Source organism: Notamacropus eugenii, chromosome 6 (assembly GCF_028372415.1).
Source record: "Notamacropus eugenii isolate mMacEug1 chromosome 6, mMacEug1.pri_v2, whole genome shotgun sequence".
In the NCBI taxonomy this organism is placed as follows: Eukaryota; Metazoa; Chordata; class Mammalia; order Diprotodontia; family Macropodidae; genus Notamacropus; species Notamacropus eugenii.
Window position 1 is genome coordinate 29477685 of NC_092877.1, and position 19172 is coordinate 29496856.

Consider the following 19172-nt stretch of genomic DNA (forward strand, 5'->3'; position numbering starts at 1 on the left):
CTCTGTTTATTAGATAACTATAGATTCTTTTTTTATCATTTACATCTCCTTTGCTTCACACTTAATGGGGGAAAACAACTTTCTACCCAACTACCTCAAGTGATAAACCTAGCCACATTATTTGTAAAAAGTTATTTTTCCTAAAAACTTGATTGTTTTCTTCCTCCTAAATTATTTATTCCTTTCTCCCACCCTCTGATGATTTTTGGTGAGAAATTCAAATGACCGCTGAAAATATACAGTATAGATATTGGTATGCTATTTGGAAACATAGACTCTCCTCCAAATTTCAGAAATTCTTCCCACCTCCAAGCAAGTGCACGCACGTGCACACACACACACACACACACACACACACACACACACACACACACACACATATCCCTGCACCTCTCTTAGGAAAATCATCAAATCCTTAACTGTCCTCATCCTTCTTCATTTGTTTTCAGTGCCACCACCCCCACTGAGAGAAAGGACAGTTGTGTCACATTATTACCCTTCATAAGCCTTGCTAGAGGTTGTACTTTGGAAAAAGTCAAAGAGGCAAGAAAACAAGGCTGCTCACCATGGTATCCAACCCAAGAGTCAGGAGCATCAGGAAGAAGATTATGGCCCAGAAGGGAGAGAGAGGAAGCCTGGTTAAGGCTTCAGGATAGACTACAAAGGCAATGCCTGGCCCTGTAGAAGACAAAACATAAGTGATTACAGACCAGCCCACAGCCTGCAGACCATCAAAGGATAAACCAGGAAACACATTCAAGCAGCAGGCATGGCTCAAGTGGTAGGTATGACCTTCACAAAGTCTTCTCTGACTATCTTAGCCTCCCACAGATAGAGTATGGTGCTGATTCATATCCCCAAAGCTCAGTACAGTGGCTGGCACATAGTAGGTTTTTAATAAATGTGTGTTGTACACTGTATTGTAGAATACCATTAATTTTCCCTGTGTGTGATCTCATTTTCTCTGGGCCTCAGCTCTTTCATTGGTAAAACCAGGGGGTTGTACTTGGGGAAACAAGGTAGTATAGTGAAAAGAATACTTGATTTGGAATTCCAGGAGTGGGACTCAAGTCTCAGCTTGTCCACTTCTAGCATGGTGCAGCAGAAAGTCTGATGAATTGGCAGTCAGAGTATGAGAATTTAAAACCCTAATTTTGCCACTTACAACCTAGAAAAGTCATTTGAGTTCTCTGGGCCTCTGTCTCTTCTTCTCAAAAATGAAAGATTGGACTAGATGACCTGTAAAATTGCTTTCTGGCCTAAATCACTGATCCTATTCAATTTACTACCTGTAGAACCTGTAAGGTCCCTTCCAAGACTAAGTGTCTGATCCTATGCCATGATCCTATTCACTTTATCACCTGTGTGACCTCAGGGAAGCCATTTAACTAACTGATCTGGGCTTCAAAGTCCTCTTTCTGCCATTACCAACCAATAAGCCATACCATGCCAAGGCTAAGTCATAGACAATAGCCAAAGCTCTATGGGACTTAGTTTCCTCTTCTTTAAAATGAGGACAACAACTCCAGCTTGATGCACAGGCTTCAGCTATTGAGGAAATGATTCATGTTAAGGACTTTGAAGATGTAAATCTCCTTGTTAAATACTAAAAAATAATAATACATTAGAACAGGCAGAGACAAGTTAATATCTTGTGCTGGGGGACCTACACTGAAGTCAGGCAGTAAAATAAGAATCACAGCATCTGTAGTTTATAATTCAAACATAACAGCACTTTTTAAAAATGAAATTTTTCAGGCTGTTGGCTCTTAATGCTGTCTAGGGCCCTAGGGTATTTAAAAAATAAAGACTTGAATAGTTAAGACAGTACAGCTTTATCTCTGTATTGAACAGACTATAACCCCAACTTTTAAATACTCCCAGTGTGAAACATAAAGAAAAAGTCTGAATTAAAATATGGCTCAGAATGCATAAAAGCAAGCCAGTCAGGATTGGAAGGCTGCTCGGTACCCCCAGAATAGATGAGCCTGTAGAGTTGGGCCATATGCCTTCCAACAGTCTCTTCCCAAGGATCTTAGTAAAAGTAAGAGAAGCGTGCTCTTTGATCACAACTTGGTTTTCTAGGTGCATGAAGGTCCAAAGGAAGAGTAAGACTGGCAGAAAATCTGTTTTAAAAACTTGAAGCTCTGTTCATTTTCAGCGACCACTCAGATAAGAATAGGAACTGGACCCATGGTTTTGTTCTAACACTTACAATCTTAGCAGAGATGAAACCCAGTGCAGCCCTACAGCAACACTCCCAAATGAAGCCTGAAACAGATTAAAATGTAATTGGAAAATATTTTAAATAAATGAAAATACAATAGACAAGAGATAGCATATTAAAATAGGTGATTTTCTAAGTCAATATGCTACCCAGAGATTCTCATGTACAGTGCTAGTGGCCCATGTTTCTATTTGAATTTGACACCACTAGTCTGGAGCACAAAGAGCTTAGGTGACTTGCCCAGGGTCACACAGCAGTAATTAATCACCTGATAAATACCAGTAATGGTGCTAAGCAAAAGGGAAACAAAGAAAGGCTACAAACAGCCCCTGCTCTCAAGGATCAAGCGAAATAGCATACAAACAACCATGTACAAACAAGATGCATCCAGAAGGAGTCTCAGAGGGAAGGCACCAAGATTAAGGACTAGAAAAGACTTCTTGAAGAAATAAGACTTGCTGAAACCAGAAGAAAGCCAGGGGAACTAAGAGGAGGGAGAGAAAATCCAGGCATGAGAGACAGTTGGTGAAAATTCCTGGAGACTGGAGACAGAAAGTTGTATGTGAGGGATATCAGGGAAGATAAGGATGACAGTCAGACTGAAAAAGACTGGAAATGCAGGGAAGAGCCAGATTATACAGGCTTTTGGAAGTCAAACAGAGGATTTTTATATTTGATCCTGGGAGGGTTGGGAGCCATGGGAGTTTGCTGCATGGGGGAGTGAGGATGATGGCAGTGTCAGAGGAGAATACGAGAGATGTCGTGAGGGTAGAAACAAGACCTGATGAGTGATGGGATATAGGGGCTAAGAGAGAATATGCAGCTGAAGATGACATCCTGGTTTCAAACCTGGATAGAAGATGGATAGCCAATATGTGTCAGAAGGAGGACATAAACCTAGGTCTTCCTGGCTCTGAAGTTGCCTCTCTATAGCTTATACCAAGATGTCTCTCTTTAAAAAAAAAAACCCATTATGAGAAACTCCATTTGTCTAAAATTGCTAGAGAATAGAATGTTCTGGTTATAATTAGTCTGACTAGGTGAGAATTACCCTCCAGTAAAATGTCAACTCCTTAAGAATGAGGATTTCTCTTTTCATTCCCCATACCTACCACAGTGCTTTGCACATAGTGGAAACACAATAAATATTGAAATGGAGATAGCTGAAGCAAATCTGGAGATTGACAAAAGTTCCAAGAACTGAAATATAATAAAAAATACACCATGAAACCATTTGGATTCTTAAACAGATCTTTGAGCTCAAGAGGTACTCCCTCCTTCAATTATCTGAATGTGCCCTTCTCTTCCTAGGTGGTTTTCCTCCCTCCCTCCAACTCGATGATCATTTAAGTGCCTATGATGGGCCAGGCTCTGTGCTAGGTGTTGACGACACAAATACAAAAATGGGAGTCCCTTCACTCATAGGGAGCCACCCAATACACTTGGAAATTTTATCTGGTTCTTTAAATATTTAAAGGAAGCCAGTGCCCCACTCAGGTTGTCCGTCATTTACCCTAAGACTTGTGACAACCAATCCTACTCCTTTCCTGGTCATGCATGTCCTGGATGTCTTCCATGCCACTCCTTGGGCACAAGGGTGTTGCAGCTGACCACAAATCTGACCACGTCCCTTGGGGAGGTCAACGCTCCATGATTCTCAGTCAAAGAGAGCATCATTGAGAGAATACAAAACATAATTGATTCATTGCTTGATGATGGAAGCAGTTACAATGGTCCAGGGTCACAGTTCTGAACGTTAAAGGACTGAAGTCATAGAAGGCTATAATACATGCATGTTGACCCTGTGACATCTCCTAGTGGTTGCAATAAACCTAGTCTTTTGAAATAAACCCCTGGTACCTGTTTGCTTGTCTCTTACAAAAGCAGAGGTCAGAATTAAGGTGCAAGAAAGAGGAGGAAATATATACATCAGTTTTCCAGGTTAAGATTCCAGAAAAATGGAAATTTCTGGAGGCTCTTAAATGTTATTATGAGCAATGCATCTTCCCCAGAAGTTTGGACACCATTTAGGATTTGAAACTAAATAGAATTTTACCAAGTCACTCATAGGGTATTCGCAATTTCATTTAGTCTGTTATCTCTAAGATGAATCCTGTATTCATTGATTCAAAAAATATTTAGTGATCTAGGTACTATGTAAGCATCATTAATGAAGTTGTTCATTTCAGAGGAGAAGGACTGGAAGTATGATTTCATTACAGTTAATTTTCACTTTTTTAAAGAGAGTGAAAAAGCTTTGACAAAGGATGGATGGGTGAAACTCAATAACTCAGAAAAAAAAAAACCTGTCAAAATATGCCTGCCTGCCTTCCTTCTCTGCAGAGTTGGGAACTAAAGGGTGAAATACTGGATGGACTCGAGTGAGTAGCTCAGTGGTTAGAGGGTTGGACCAGAGTGTCAGGAAAACAGACGTTTCAATTTCGCTTCAGATGCTGCTTACTATGTGACTCTGTGCAAGTCATTTTCTCTCTTATGACTATTTCAACATCTCTAAAATGGTCTTTCCATCTCTAAATCTATAATCTTATGACACTGTATTACACAGGTAAACCAAGAAAATCTAGAAATCTGGGGTACCCACCACAATCTGGCTCCAATCAACATATGGCAGCTCGGTAATATAATGGAGACTGTTGAACTTGGGGTTCAAAGACCTGAGTTCAAGCTTGCCTCAGACACAGATGTGTGACCTTGGGCAAGTCATGTAACCTCTATGCCTCAGTTTCCTCAAGTGTAAAATGAGAGAAATTAAAGCAATCACCTCAAAGGGGTCTAATGAAGATCAAATGAAATAAAATATGCAAAATGTTTTACAAACCTTAACGCATTATGTACAGGTGATAAATACTAGCTATTCACTGTGATACGCAATCAGACACAGATGATGAGTTAGATTGCTTTGGTTCAACTATTTTTCCTCTTTCTGTTTTATTCTTTGAGACTTGCTATTAAGAGAGGGAGAAAGACACAGAAATGAAGGTCATATAAAAACAGAATATATCAACAAAAACAAGATAAAAAATAGAAAAGGGTAGTTTGGGAGAGAAAGGTCTATACCTTGCATCCTGAAGAATCTTCAATTTGTTCACCATGTTAGGGAGAAGGGAGGGGAGATTTGGAGGGAGAAAAATTTAGAATTCAAATTTTTAAAAAATAAATGTTAAAATTATCTTTTATGTAATTCTAAGGATTTATTTATTGTAAGGATATTTTTTAAAAGAATCTTGGATCCTAACTCTGTTACTTATTACTTGGGTGATCTTGGTTAAGTGACTTAAACCCTTTGGTCCTCAATGTGCTCATCTGGAAGATGAAGTAGAGGGTTGAAAGAGGTGATATTTCCATGGTAACCTTATGACTCAAAACCCTATGATCCTCCTTCATCAATTATTGATACACTACCATATAGATTTTCCTATTTGTGAATAAGGCTCCTGTAGATGCAAAATTATTTGAGATTTATAAGATGATCTAGAGATTTTTTTTTTAAAGATATGACTAGGACTTAGGTCAGGGGTGGGTAACCTGCAGTCTCAAGGCCACATGTGGCCCTCTAGGTCCTCAAGTACATCCCTTTTAAGGCCCTAGGACCTAGAGGTGTGATGATTCATTGTGATGAACGAGTGTGAATAAACGGACCTAGAGGGCCACATGTGGCCTTGAGGCTGCAGGTTCCCCACACCTGACCTAGGCTAACATGGGTTCAAGAAATTACCTCTTCCCTATAGCTCCATCAGCAACTCACAAGCTTACAAAATGTACTTTAAAAAGCATAATAGTCCTAGTTCAGTTAAAAAACAAATCTACTCTATTGGGATGGGAAGGTTCATAGGATGGTAAACTCAACCCTGCCCAGTAAATAAAGCATTCTTTGGAGACAGTGTGGGCACCTAGAAAGACAAATCCTCCAAAGGGAAACTTAGCCCTTCCCTGAGAGTGCCTAACTTCCCAAGGAGGAAGGTTCCCTAGGGCCCTGTCTAGAAGAACATTCTGCTATTATGAAGATGAGCTTCCCTCAGGACTGAACTCACTCTTAGATAGGGATAATTAAACCCCAGGATGATAAGGCTCCTTAGCTCTTTGGAGCTAAAGGGAGGACTATTAGTGCACTCTAGAGCAGGGTTTAATAATCCCTAGGGAGCCTATAGAAGTTAATGCATCCCCAGCGGAATTACATTCTCAGGGTTTGGCACTCTCAACATCTGAAAAATGTCTCGATCCTGTTGATAATAATGTATTTTCTTATTTGGTTCACCTTTACATCCCTTCCAGGAGCCTTGCACATAATAGCACTTAAAATATTTTATGATGAATGAGTGTGAATAAATGGACAACAGTCTTTTTTTCTAAGTAATCCTTATTCCGAATTCTTATAAGATGGAATATGTATCCCTGTATTGTTTGTGAAGGGCTCCTTCCTGACAAAGAGAGAAAGCTGGGATAAAAATGGATTGTAGCAACCTAAGTTTCTCTCAAATACTTAATTCTTTGAGATTTAACATGAACAGCTTTTATATTAGATTCTCCACAGGCAGGCTGATTCACCAAGTTATGCAAAGCACCAATAGTTCTGAACGACTCGAGGCATAGTCTATCTATCTCTACATGTATCAGTAAAAAATTCCTTATTGAATTTCTCAAAGATTTATTCTCGACTTTTACAGGTAAATGGATCTTTTACTGCCTCCTTTAAAGTGTTACACTGTTAAAACAGTTGAATAGTCACTCAAACTATTCCTTTCTTTGAGATCTCTTGAAAATTTGCCCAGGGTCTTCAAAATTGGGTCACCTTTGGAAGAAATTGACTTATGCAGAAGTTCTGTTTTATTTCATTTTCTTCAATGCCTTTTCTACTTAGTCATACAGCATATTAAGTACTGAGGTCCAAATGTGGTGGTCCTACTGTCATCAATTATGAAAATAGACTGCTACAAAAGCACCAGCATATCTGTTCCATTTCACACTTATCTGCTCCCTGCCTTCCAGTTTCATCTAGAAATAGTTCCAAGATGATCTAACTTAGTTAACTCTCATGCCACAGGAACCACTGTCCACTTCACTGCTTTTTACTTTTCTGTAACTTCAGAAAAACCTAATTACTTCCATTTTAGTGGGTTGAAATCAAAACATTGCAGAGAACCAGGAGCCATTTTGTATCTTAGAAGAATCAAACTGCAGGTGATCCAAAGGAAAGGCAGGTATAGGTATACTACAGCATATTACTAATTGTGATGAGCATTCTAAATAGAAAAGGACATAATTGCATGTATGACAAGAAAAACATACAAATCATTCAACTAGACAAACGGAGAAATATCTGGACAGCCTGGGTAGTACGCTGATATCCACAACAATACTAATAAACTCAGAAGTAAGCCCTCAGTGCATTTGAAGACTATATGAAAGGACATGGATAAGAATCACAAAACATCAGAAGTCAGTGGTAAATTACAATCTGCAAAAGTAAAAAGAGTGTGCACTCCAGCATGATCAAAGATTTGCAGTAAAATAATCGACATCCTGAATTTTCAGGTCAGAAGATTTGTGCTGCAATTCCAGCTCTGCTACTTACTGCCTGAGTGACAGGGAAATCATTTAACCTCTCTAGGGCTCACTTCCTCATTTGGAAAAGGAGGTAGTTATACTAGGTGGCCTCTCAAGGTCCCTTACAAAATCTAAATCTATGATACTATCAAAGTACTCAGAGAGAAAAATAATAAATCATGGTACTTATCACTTGCTTTAATTTTTTTTAATATTTTGAAATATCAGTTTTCAAAATATATTCTCTATAGCACAAACTTATTTGGAAAAGAAATAAACTTTTTGCCATTTTTCAGTCATGTCAGACTCTTCATGACCCTATTTATAGTTTTCTTAGTAAACATACAGGAGTGGCTTGTCATTTCTCTCTCTTATTCATTTTACACATGAGGAAACTGAGGCAAAGAAGTTCAAGTGACTTGCCCAGAGTCTGAGGTCAGATTTGAAATCATGAAGATGAGTCTTACTGACTCTATGCCAGGCAGTCTATTCACTGTGCCACCTAAACCTCCCCAGCAAATTTCTTACTAAATGTTAAAATATTACTTTTACTTTGAAGGGATAAATTAAGTGTGCTTATTTTTTCAAAAGTGTGTGCTTGGTAGCAGGTATTGGTCTGTTTATTTTTTTCACATCTTCTAGGTACTACAGACAGATGCTTGGCAACACTGAAAAGTTCAGCAAATTTGGAGCTCCTATCTTTGCTTTAATTTTTTTCACCTTACTACTTTAACCCTAAGAGACTCCCTGGAAGCAGAGATTCAGAAAAATTATTAACTGACCAACTAAAAATATTAATGAGAAATATGAAATTAAGGAGAGTTCTTATAAAATGGCAGGAAGTTTAAACAGTGGAAACTCTAACCTAGAGCCACCATGGGAAGAATTTGCCCATTCAAAGTTTTGCTGGTTTAAATGTGAAGACCCAAGTGTCACCCAGTCAATCATAAAATGCTTCCTTTAGGAGAAACGGGAAGGATAGCCCAAAGAATGGTGGCCAAGACTAACACAGATTCCAGAATCTCCAAAATGGAAGGGACCGTCTAGTCAATATTTGACCATGAAGCACCTGAAAAATATTCCAGACAAGTAAGACCTCCAATGAAGGAAAATTCCTTAAGTCAGCCATTCCATTTTGAAATAGCTATAACTGTGTAAGAAATTTTCCCCTATGTTAAGCCAAAATGTGCCCTCATGAATTGATTTCATTGAGAAATACCAAGAAAACTTTCATTTCCACCTTGTTGTTGTGAAATCCTTTTGCAAGAGTTCTCTTTTCTGCCTTAATAAATAGAATGTAGTGATCATAATTGAATCTTTCTCTGATGATTGAGGCTCTTGTATGGCCTCAGGTTTATCATTGTGAATATTCGTTCTCATTCTTCAGAAATGAGAAAAATAAACAGTTTTTGAGCACTTGCTATCCAAAGCTCTTCATTCGCTCATCCTCCTACTTCAATGAGCTCTACTTCTACCATTTTGGGAAAAAAAATACAGTTTTCATCATTAGCTTCCATGTTGCTATATATGCCCTTCTTTCCCATATCACATGGCTTTATTAAACTATCTTAGTTCTATAATCCAGGTTTTTAATTCTTAAATTTGAAAGACTATAGCTTTTTCCAAGGACATGATATTTTTAAGTTATAATTATGCCCAAGAAAGAAAGCATGGCATAGATGATAGTCATCTGAACTTGGAGTTCCAAGATGACTTAGATTCAAGTCTTTCCTCTGAAAAATACTGGCTGTGTGACGTTGGGGAAGTCCTTTAACTTCTCAGTGCTTTAGCCAACTCGCTAAGAATATAAGGTATAAACATGGTGTTCACCTGTATTGGCAGAGGGATTTTCCTCCTCATTGAAATCACAAGTCAAGTGCCTGTTCCTGTAGATGGGGAAAGCCAGTAATAAATGACTAGAATCAATGGAAACTCCGCTCTGGTATCATAACCATGAAGTCAAGGCAACTGAACTGAGGGAACAGGATCCTAGTAATCAAAGATGAAAGAACCCCATGTTGCCAGGAAACCTGCAAATCAATCCATCCTGCTTCAGGCATGTTTATGCTCTGAGATAGTCTAGGTGAAAGAGCCCTGGGTCTGAACTGAGAGGTTCTGGGTTCAAGTCCTATCACTGATGCTAATCACCACTTAAAGTTTCTGGGTCTCATTTGTCTCCTCTGTGAAATGAGAGAATTGGATTCTAGTACCATTGGCCATTTTATATTCCAATTCTAACCACTGGATGACCCCCCATGCCTGAAATGCTGTCCCTCCTTGCCTCTGCCTTTTGGCTTCCCTGGCTTCCTTCAACACCTAGCTGAAATTCATCTGCCAGGGCCTTTCTCCAGGCCCTACTATCCCTCATACCTTTACTTACACTGTATATATCTTTTACATCAAGTTATTTGCAAGTTATCTCCCACATGAGCTCCTTGAGGGGGACTCTCTTTCTTTTTATCCCCAGGCACTGAGCATGGTGCCTGGCACACATAGTAAGCACTTTATAAATTAACTTATTGACTGACTGACTCAAAAGCCTTTGAGATTCCAGCTCTACATCTGTGGTCTCATATCCTATAACCTCGGAAGGTTCCTTCCAATCCAATTATGTTAATGTCACCACCATTATCCCACTAGAACATAAGCCCTTTTGGTGAAGGGACTATTTAATTTTCACCCTGTATCACCAAAACTTAGCCCAGTACCTGAGATGTGGTAGGTGCTTAATAAATGCACATTTTATCAATGAATAAATATGTACAATGATTTCATTAGTCTTTTATTTTCACTTCAAAGAGAAGTAAGTAGATGATATTGTGTAAAGCACGGAGCTGGGAGCCAAAAGACTTGGGTTCATCATTTTAATTTAATCCATTAAATCAATCAATGAGCATTTATTAAGTGCCAACCTTGCACCAGCATTATGAATGAGCATTCTTAACTATTAAGATACTGAGTAAGGTCTGAGAGTGTCCTGTTCTTAAATACAAACCTGCTACTTCCAAATTCTTGCCATGTCCTTCTTAAAATACTGCTTCTCTCCCCGCACGCACTACTGCTCATGCTCAATAAATTGACTGGGAACTACAAACTATAAAGGAAATTCTGAGGGTGTCATTCACCAGGGTGTTGGCCATGAAGTGCACTGCCATCCACCTGGTTCCAGAAAGCTGTCCCCTGAACTGGGCTCAGACAAGCCATTCCATATGAACGAGGCTTGGCAGCAATGCGGTCTGGTCAGCTTAACCAGATATATCACTGATAATGACAAAAATGTACCTGCTACTTCCAAAACGCCTGGAATAATGGCAGAAAAAGACTTTTGTCCATATTCCCCATTTCCTCTTCCCTGGGGAGCCCCAGTCAAGTGCTGGAGGAAGGGACAGCCCCATACACATGAAGCCAACCTTCCCTATGACTGTCTCACTATCTTCTGAGAGCCCACAATACCTTGTACTGTGTATATAGAAAATCAAAGACTAACAGTCAATGTCTCTCTGTTCCAGTCCCAATTCCAAAGACTGTGGCTCTCTACTCCTGATTTCCCTCATTAAGAAGAAGATATAGAGTACAATTTATGTCCTAGACCACTTTCTGGTATAATCCAACTCCAAATTCTTCCCTCCAGGGTGGGTAGCAGCCAAAACAGGCCAGGACGATGGCAAATCCATTCTCTTTCCATTTCATTGGTTATACAGTCCAGTGTTTAATATCATTTTTGCTAAACATCTACTTCCAGCCCAGATTTGTTATATTTTTTTGGAGAACAAAGCTTCAGTTTTCTCTTCCTATCGATAATGGAGGCCATAACATTAATCTAATCTTTCCTCTCCCTATCAGCCAAACAAATCAGATTAGAATTAATACCAAGAACCCTGGCCGTTTTTTTCACAATGCCCTGTGATTTCCTAGGTATTAATTAGAATTCCTTAAGCTATCTATATGGGAGGATTTTTCCAGATGCAAACATTCCCAGTCACTCCTTTTTCCAAAGTAGTTCCCACCTTTTCCTTTTTGCCATTCCCAGGTGCTTCTCCAGAAAAGTGCCTTGAAATCTTCAGGCAATCTCATATTCTGTAAATTATAGGTCACTGACACTTGAATATTTATACACATTTAACTCATTATTCCCTGGAACTTTTCCTATATTCATAAGGTTCCTCCCATCTTATTGTAAATATTAATCACACTGAAGGATGTGTTATCAAATCACCAGAGTTCAAATCTGGGTTTTGCTAGCTACTTACTTCCTACGTGACCTTGGGAAAGTCTCTTCCTCTGGTGCAGTTTTCCCATGTAAAATGAAGGAATTGGACTAGATGACCTCTAGAGCCTTTTTCAGCTATAAGGCTAAGACTCCTATTACTAGATCACAAACAGGGTGTGGAAGTAAATGTTTAACAACTGTCTCTCCAAGGGGAAAAATGTTCCCACTAAACAATTTTAAGTTTGATCTGTATTATTGACACTTTTTAGGTCTAGATAACCAACGCAACAATAAGACAGGCCCTGACTTGTACAATTTTCCAAGGCATAAATATTCATACAGAAATTGTAACAAGCTGGTTCGTATGGGCTAAATCACATCCCTGGGCAAACAGCCATTTTAGGGAAGACAGATTTAGGTGGAGGGTGGAGGATAGGTGCTGATAGTGGAGGAGAACCACTAACAAAAGGCCCTGCCCCTTCATTGTTGTCTGTTAAACTCTCACCCATGGGATAAACCACTTCCTTAGGTTCATTACTCAGTTTGTTGTTCAGTTATTTCAGTCATGTCCAACTCTCCATAACCCCATTTGGGATTTCCTTGGCAAAGATACTGGAGTGGTTTGCTATTTCCTTCTCCAGATCATTTTACAGATGAGGAAACTGAGGTAAACAGGGTAAAGTGACATGCCTAGGGTCACACAGCTAATAAATGCCTGAGACCAGATGTGAACTCAGGAAGAGGAGTCTTAGGCATTAGTCAGCTACCAACACTGATTGACTACAAAAGGAGAGAGACCTTGGGGTAGTAGAAAGAATACAAGTTCTGGTGTTAAGAAGACCTGAAATCAAACTCCACTACTGACAAATACAAACTATGTGACCCTGGAAAACTCCTTTCTCTCAGTGTCCCAGGAAACTCTTGGAGACTATGAATGACAGATATGTCCCACTAGAGGTAGCTTCCTAAAGAGACTAAATCACGGATTCTAACAACAGACCAAAAAAATCTGCAAGACACTGAATTCGATATTTTGGAAGCACAGAGTAGAAAGGAAAATGTCTCATAGAATCATAATCATAGAATTGAAGAGATCATCAGTCCTTTTATAGAAAAGGAAACTGAGGCCCAGAGAGGTCAAATAATTTTTACCAAGGTCACCAACACAGTGACCAAGCTAAAATGAGAGCTGAGGTTTGTGGTTCAGAGTTCTCATCATCACGCCGTGGATTCCCCACATTACCTCTCACCTTATCTCTAATTTTCCCCCTCCCCTTTCCCCTAAATGAAAGAAAAGATTATGGACACATTTATCTAAGTATAGATATGAGATAAAATTCATAAAAGTGCTTTGGAAATAAAAATCATTTATAAATGTAAGATATTTGTATTCATGTTATTATCAGAATTCTATAAACTCTCCAAATGTCATTACTCAGATAGCAGCCCTGCCCCCACCAAAGCCCCTGAGGCTTTGGAGCAGCTCTTCTGAATCTCAGACCCCAGTGCTGGCTTGGTTGTGGAGAGGAAACTCAGAAGTCAAGTAAATGACTGGGGAAATGCCCAAAAAAGGGGAAAAAATAAGACCATAGAAGACTACTTTCTTGGGGAACAGGTATCTCCCCTGATCCTTTCAGATGAGGAAGAACAAGGCATATTGTCAGAGGAAATCAAGGCCTCTGCCTCCAGGGCCTCCAAACGGAACTTAAACTGGGCTCAGGCAATAGAAGACTTTAAAAAACAAGTCAGCAGCTTACTAAAGGAGAACTAAAAAAATGCTGAGGAAAATAACAGCTTTAAAAAGAGGCTAACTCAATTGGAAAAAGAGGTCCAAAAGAAGGAGGTTTTATAAAGCAGAATTAGCCAAATGGAGGAGAAGGTTCAAAAGCTCACTGAACAAAATAATTCGTTGAAAGAGAAAATTGAGAGGGAGGAGCCAAGATGGCAGAGTAGAAAGACACACATATGCTAGCTCCGAAACCCACAGCCCATAAAATACCTGTAAAAAAGATCTCCCAACAAATTCTGGAGCAGCAGAAGCCACAGAACAACAGAGTGGAGGAGATTTCTGTTCCAGAGAGACCTGAAAAACTGACACCAAAGGTCTGTCGTGCACCAGACCCGGAGCAGAGCTCAGCCCTGCCTTGGCCACTTGGCACCGAGAGGAGCAGATCCCAGCAGGCTTCAGGGATGGAATCTCTAGCAGCTGCACAGGTCCCTCCACCCATGGGTGCTAACGGTCAGTGAGAGTCTTTTTGGCTTGACGAGAGGGGAGCAGGATGTCCCCATAACTCAGGTCCCCTCAGGAGGCAGCAGCAGAGGCAGCAGTGAACAAGGGCTCCCAAAACAAGCAGCAGCTGGGATCCATTGTTGAAGGTCTCTGCATAAACCCCCTGAGGGAACTGAGCCCAGGAGGTGGCCCTGCCCCCACCTGAGCACCTGAACTTAATCTCACACTGAATAGCAGCCCTGCCCCTGCCCAAAGCCCTGAGGCTGGGAAGCAGCATTTGAATCTCAGACCCCAAGCACTGGCTAGGCAGATCTGGAGGTGAGGTGGGTGTGGAGAGGACACTCAGAAGTCAAGTCACTGGTTGGGAAAATGCCCAGAAAAGGGAAAAAAAAGAAGACCATAGAAGGTTACTTTCTTGGTGAACAGATATCTCCTCCCATCCTTTCAGATGAGGAAGAGAACATTGAGTTCAGGGAAATGAATGACTATGAATTAAACCAAGCAGTTAGTAAAAAAAACCAAAAATTTGAAAAAATAGAAGATGATGTGAAACATCTCATTGGAAAAACAACTGACCTGGAAAATAGATCCAGGAGAAACAATTTAAAAATTATGGGACTACCTGAAAACCATGTTCAAAAAAATAGCCTAGACATTATCTTCCATGAAGTTGTCAAGGAAAACTGCCCTGATGTTCTAGAATCAGAGAGCAAAATAAATATTGAAAGAATCCACCAATCACCTCCTGAAAGAGACCCGAAAAGAGAAACTCCTAGGAATATTGTGGCAAAATTTCAGAGTTCCCAGATCAAGGAGAAAATATTGCAAGCAGCTAGAAAGAAATAATTTGAGTACTGTGGAAATACAATCAGGATAACCCAGGATCTAGCAGCTTCAACATTAAGGAATCAAAGGGCTTGGAATGGGATACTTCAGAGGTCAAAGGAACTGAGGTTGAAATCAAGAATCACCTACCCAGAAAATCTGAGTATAATACTTCAAGGGAATAAATGGTCATTCAAAGATATAGAAGACTTTCAATCATTCATATTGAGGAAAAGACCAGATCTGTATAGAAAATTTGACTTCCCAAAACAAGAATCAATAGAAGCATGAAAAAGTAAACAGGAAAGAAAAATCATAAAAGACTCTCTAAAGCTGAACTGTTTACATTACTTCATAGAAAGAAAATATTTATAACTCTTGAATCTTTTCTCAGTATTTGGGTAGATGGAGAGATTGTACATACACACACACACACACACACATATACATATATAGAGAGAGTACAGGGTGTGTGGAATCAGAAGAGATGATATCCACACAAAAAAATAAATAAAAATAAAATAAAAATTAAGGGGTAAAGGAGGAAAACACTGGGAAGAGAAAGGGAGAAATGGAACAGGGCAGGCTATATCTCATAAAAGAGATAAGAAAAATCTTATTCAACAGAGGAGATAAGGGAGAAAGGGAGATGGGGGGGGGGGGGAAATAAAGCTACTCTGTCCACAGATGGCTGAAGGAGGGAATAACATGCTCACTAAATTTGATATGAAAATTTATATCACACCACAGGAAAGTAGGAGAGGAGGTGACAAGTGGAGTGAGGGGAATGTTAGAAAGGAGGGCAAATGGGAGAAGGAAGTCACTAGAAATAAACACTTTCGAGAAGGGACAAGGTCAATTGTGGTGGAAAAAATAAGGGAGGATAGAGTAGGACAGAGGGCAATATAATTAGTATTACACAACATGATTGTTATGGAAGTCTTTTGCAAAACAACACATATTTAGTCTGTATTGAATTGCTTGCCTTCTCATTGGGGCTGGGGAGGGGGGGAGGGAGAGAAGTTGGAATTCAAAGTATTAGCAACAAATGTTGAGAATTTTTGTTGCATATACTTGGGAAACAAGAAATACAGGGAATGGGATATAGAAATTTATCTTGCCCAACAAGAAAAGAGAGAAGATGGGGATAAGCGAAGGGTGGGGTGTGATAGAAGGGAGGGTACATTGAGGGAAGGAGTAATCAGAATGCAAGATATTAGGAAGCAGGGGGAGGGGAGTGCTGGGGAGAAAAATTGGACATGTTACAAAGTGAGGTAAAAGCAATTAGTATTAAAACAATTGACTGAATTAATTACTGAAAATAAATCAATGACATCTTTCGTTTGGAGAAAAGAATTTTAGTCTAAATTTCCTAGAGGAAGGTAACCTCGGGTAAAATTTGGCATTGATGGAAAAGTTAAGGTTTTAATGGTAAATTTGACTTTATGATTTCTACTTGATCAGGAACTAGAACATGTATAGAAAGGCATGTAAGTCACTTAAGACCTGCCTCAAAAGATGTTCCTTAGCCAAAGTGAAATTATAATCGTATTTGAAACTTTGTTATTGGTACTTGCCATTTTTAGATGCTGTAGGACGATTAAGTGACTGTTCTTCTGAGTCTAACTCCAGGTATGGATAGCAAGAAATGTGGTCTGAGCCTCCAATCCATGATTCCAGTAAGCCTGTGAGATACTGGTATGAACTGCAAAAGGTAATCTCATGGGAAGGGTGGGAGAGCGGCTGGGCTGAGGTAGGATTCTCCTGACTCAATTTCCCCACTGACACCTGGCAGACTTTAAGCCTGACTGAATGCAAGTGGACAATCTATTCCTGCCTGGAACTGACATAAAGTTGGGGAGATATTGTTTCCCTGCAATGTTCCTACTCTTAGTGGTAATTTCCTATAGTCAAAAGGTTTGTAAGCTTAATACCAGATCTGGTCAACTATAGATTATTGGAAGAGGAACATCTGAGGTTAAGTCTAAAATTAAACTATTAGGCTTAGGACTTTAGACCAACAACAATAAGTTAGGGTCCTTTAATTCTTAACAATGCTGTGGAGACAATTAGGCCAAGAGCTGGTGAAGTTAGCAACATAAATATTATTTGTGTCTCAGTTGGTTAACATTTAAAAAAAAATTCTTTTGTGGTCCATATTGTAAATGCTTTATAAAGAAGAGTCACCTGACCAAAAGTTTGAATTGTTTTATCTGTTATAAACTGTGTTAAAAATGAAAAATAATATTAAGAAAAAAAGAAATTAATGAAGAAATATAAGAATGGTAGTAGAGGGAAGGAATATTTCAAAGCATCTCCTTTGCTAGTCTACAAACCTCCAGGACTCAGAAAACACCAGAAAAACCAACAAGTCATCCAGCTTCCACTGTCTGATCCAGAGCTCTAATTTACTCTGTCCCCACCCTTATGCCTAACAGGAACCAATCACATGTTGAAGATCTGAGTACCAGGCAGAGTAGGGAACTGAGCATGAACCAGTGAGGTTTCAATTGAGTTGTAGTGACATGTGGTGTCGACCATAAAGCACAATCCAAAGGAATGTTGTGTACATTACCTTGGTCAGCCACATTCTCAATGTTTACTTTGCGCTCGTTTGCCATGAAGCCGATGACAGAGAAGATGACAAAGCCTGCAAAGATGCTTGTAGCGCTGTTGGTACAGGTGACAATAAGTGTATCTCTGGAGAGAAGAAACAAGGGCCATCATGTTATACTTACCATGTGGGTGTGGGCATGACCCAAGATTTCAAGGCTACTGCTATGATTTGAAAGTAAGGATTTTGTCATTCATTATACCCTTATCCCCAGCATCTAGCATAGTAAGCACCTAAGAAATATTGGTTGCTTGATCAGTTGTTGAACATTAATCCATCCTTATTATACGTAAGTTTCTTCTTGATAGCCTACTCATAATAACAGGGCCCAACTACAATCCCACCATGTAATCTGAGGGATGTGCAAGAGTACCCCAACCCAAAAGTCTGTCCCAGTGTCTTTGTGTTGAGACACTGGATCTGTAAAGTCAGTTTAAATGTGCATGTGTTCCCTGGAATGGACAATAGGGCAATCCTTTATCACTCATTATAGCACTTGCCAGGATTTCTTTATCAGAGGAGAGCAGAGCAGGGCCCTAAGGGGAAGGGATGCAGAACAGGGATACCCTTGAGGGAAAGAGGTGGCAGTAAAGAATTGGAGGATAAGCAGTGCTGGAGACTGCCAGCTTGGAGCACTGCACTGGGAATTGAATAGCCAGCCCTCGGTTTAGGGGATCTGGGTACTGAAAGGAAGAAGAAGAACCCAAGACAGGAGGTGGAAGGGGATGAATGGAAATTTCACTTACTTCCCAAACATCATCTTTGTAGAAGCCCACTTTCCCCCAAGTGAATAGGTTTGTCCAACCTGCAAGCTGGAAGTCTTTTCTAAAGTGACAGGGATCCTGCATTCCTCTGCATTTTCCATGTGCCCACAAATTTTCAAATCCTTTATTAACAAGTAATTATAACATTATTCATCCAAACACCTTGACCAGGCATTTAAGACCTTTTTTAATAAAGTCTCAACTTATCTTTCTGATTTATTTCCTTCTTCTCCCCTATAAATACTTCCCCTCCTGTTTAATGGACTATTGATTGTTTTCCAAACATTTTTGGGTTTTTCTGCCTTGGAGTTTTTGCTTATACTTTTTTTTCCAATCTGGAATGCTCTAAGCATCCCTTTCAGTTACTGAGCAAAGACCCCAGCCAAAAGTGATTTCTTCCTCTGAATTCTGAGAACTCTTACTCTCCATACCATTCATTTGGCACCTTTCATAGACAGTAATGCCTGATATCCTCAGATACTTTTCAGGTAGTCAGGTTTCCTTTCTCCCTATCTAGACTACAAACTCAAATACAAAGGCCATGTCCTAAATTTCTTGCTATTTCCAAGTAGCACCTAGCAAAGAACTCTATCTATAATATGTTGCCAATAAGTGATGTTGAATGACTAGTCTAAAAGAATTCTACCTCTTTTGATTAGAGAGTTGGTGGTCTATGGGTATAGAATGTTGACTGTCCTATCGGACAGATTCTGTCCTCCATCTCAATATAATGTGGC

The 19172-nt window shown here is 39.6% G+C and overlaps 1 protein-coding gene across 1 annotated transcript in view; it reads right to left on the reverse strand.

The window, feature by feature from the left end:
* The window catches only part of SLC6A5 (solute carrier family 6 member 5), a 69412-nt gene that overhangs the window by 22808 nt on the left and 27432 nt on the right, over positions 1-19172 (reverse strand). The window contains exons 9-10 of the mRNA XM_072622000.1: positions 17633-17757; positions 566-678 (exon numbers count right to left, since the gene is read on the reverse strand). Of these exons, the coding sequence (XP_072478101.1) occupies positions 566-678; positions 17633-17757 (238 nt within the window). The remainder of the gene's footprint in view (positions 1-565; positions 679-17632; positions 17758-19172) is intronic.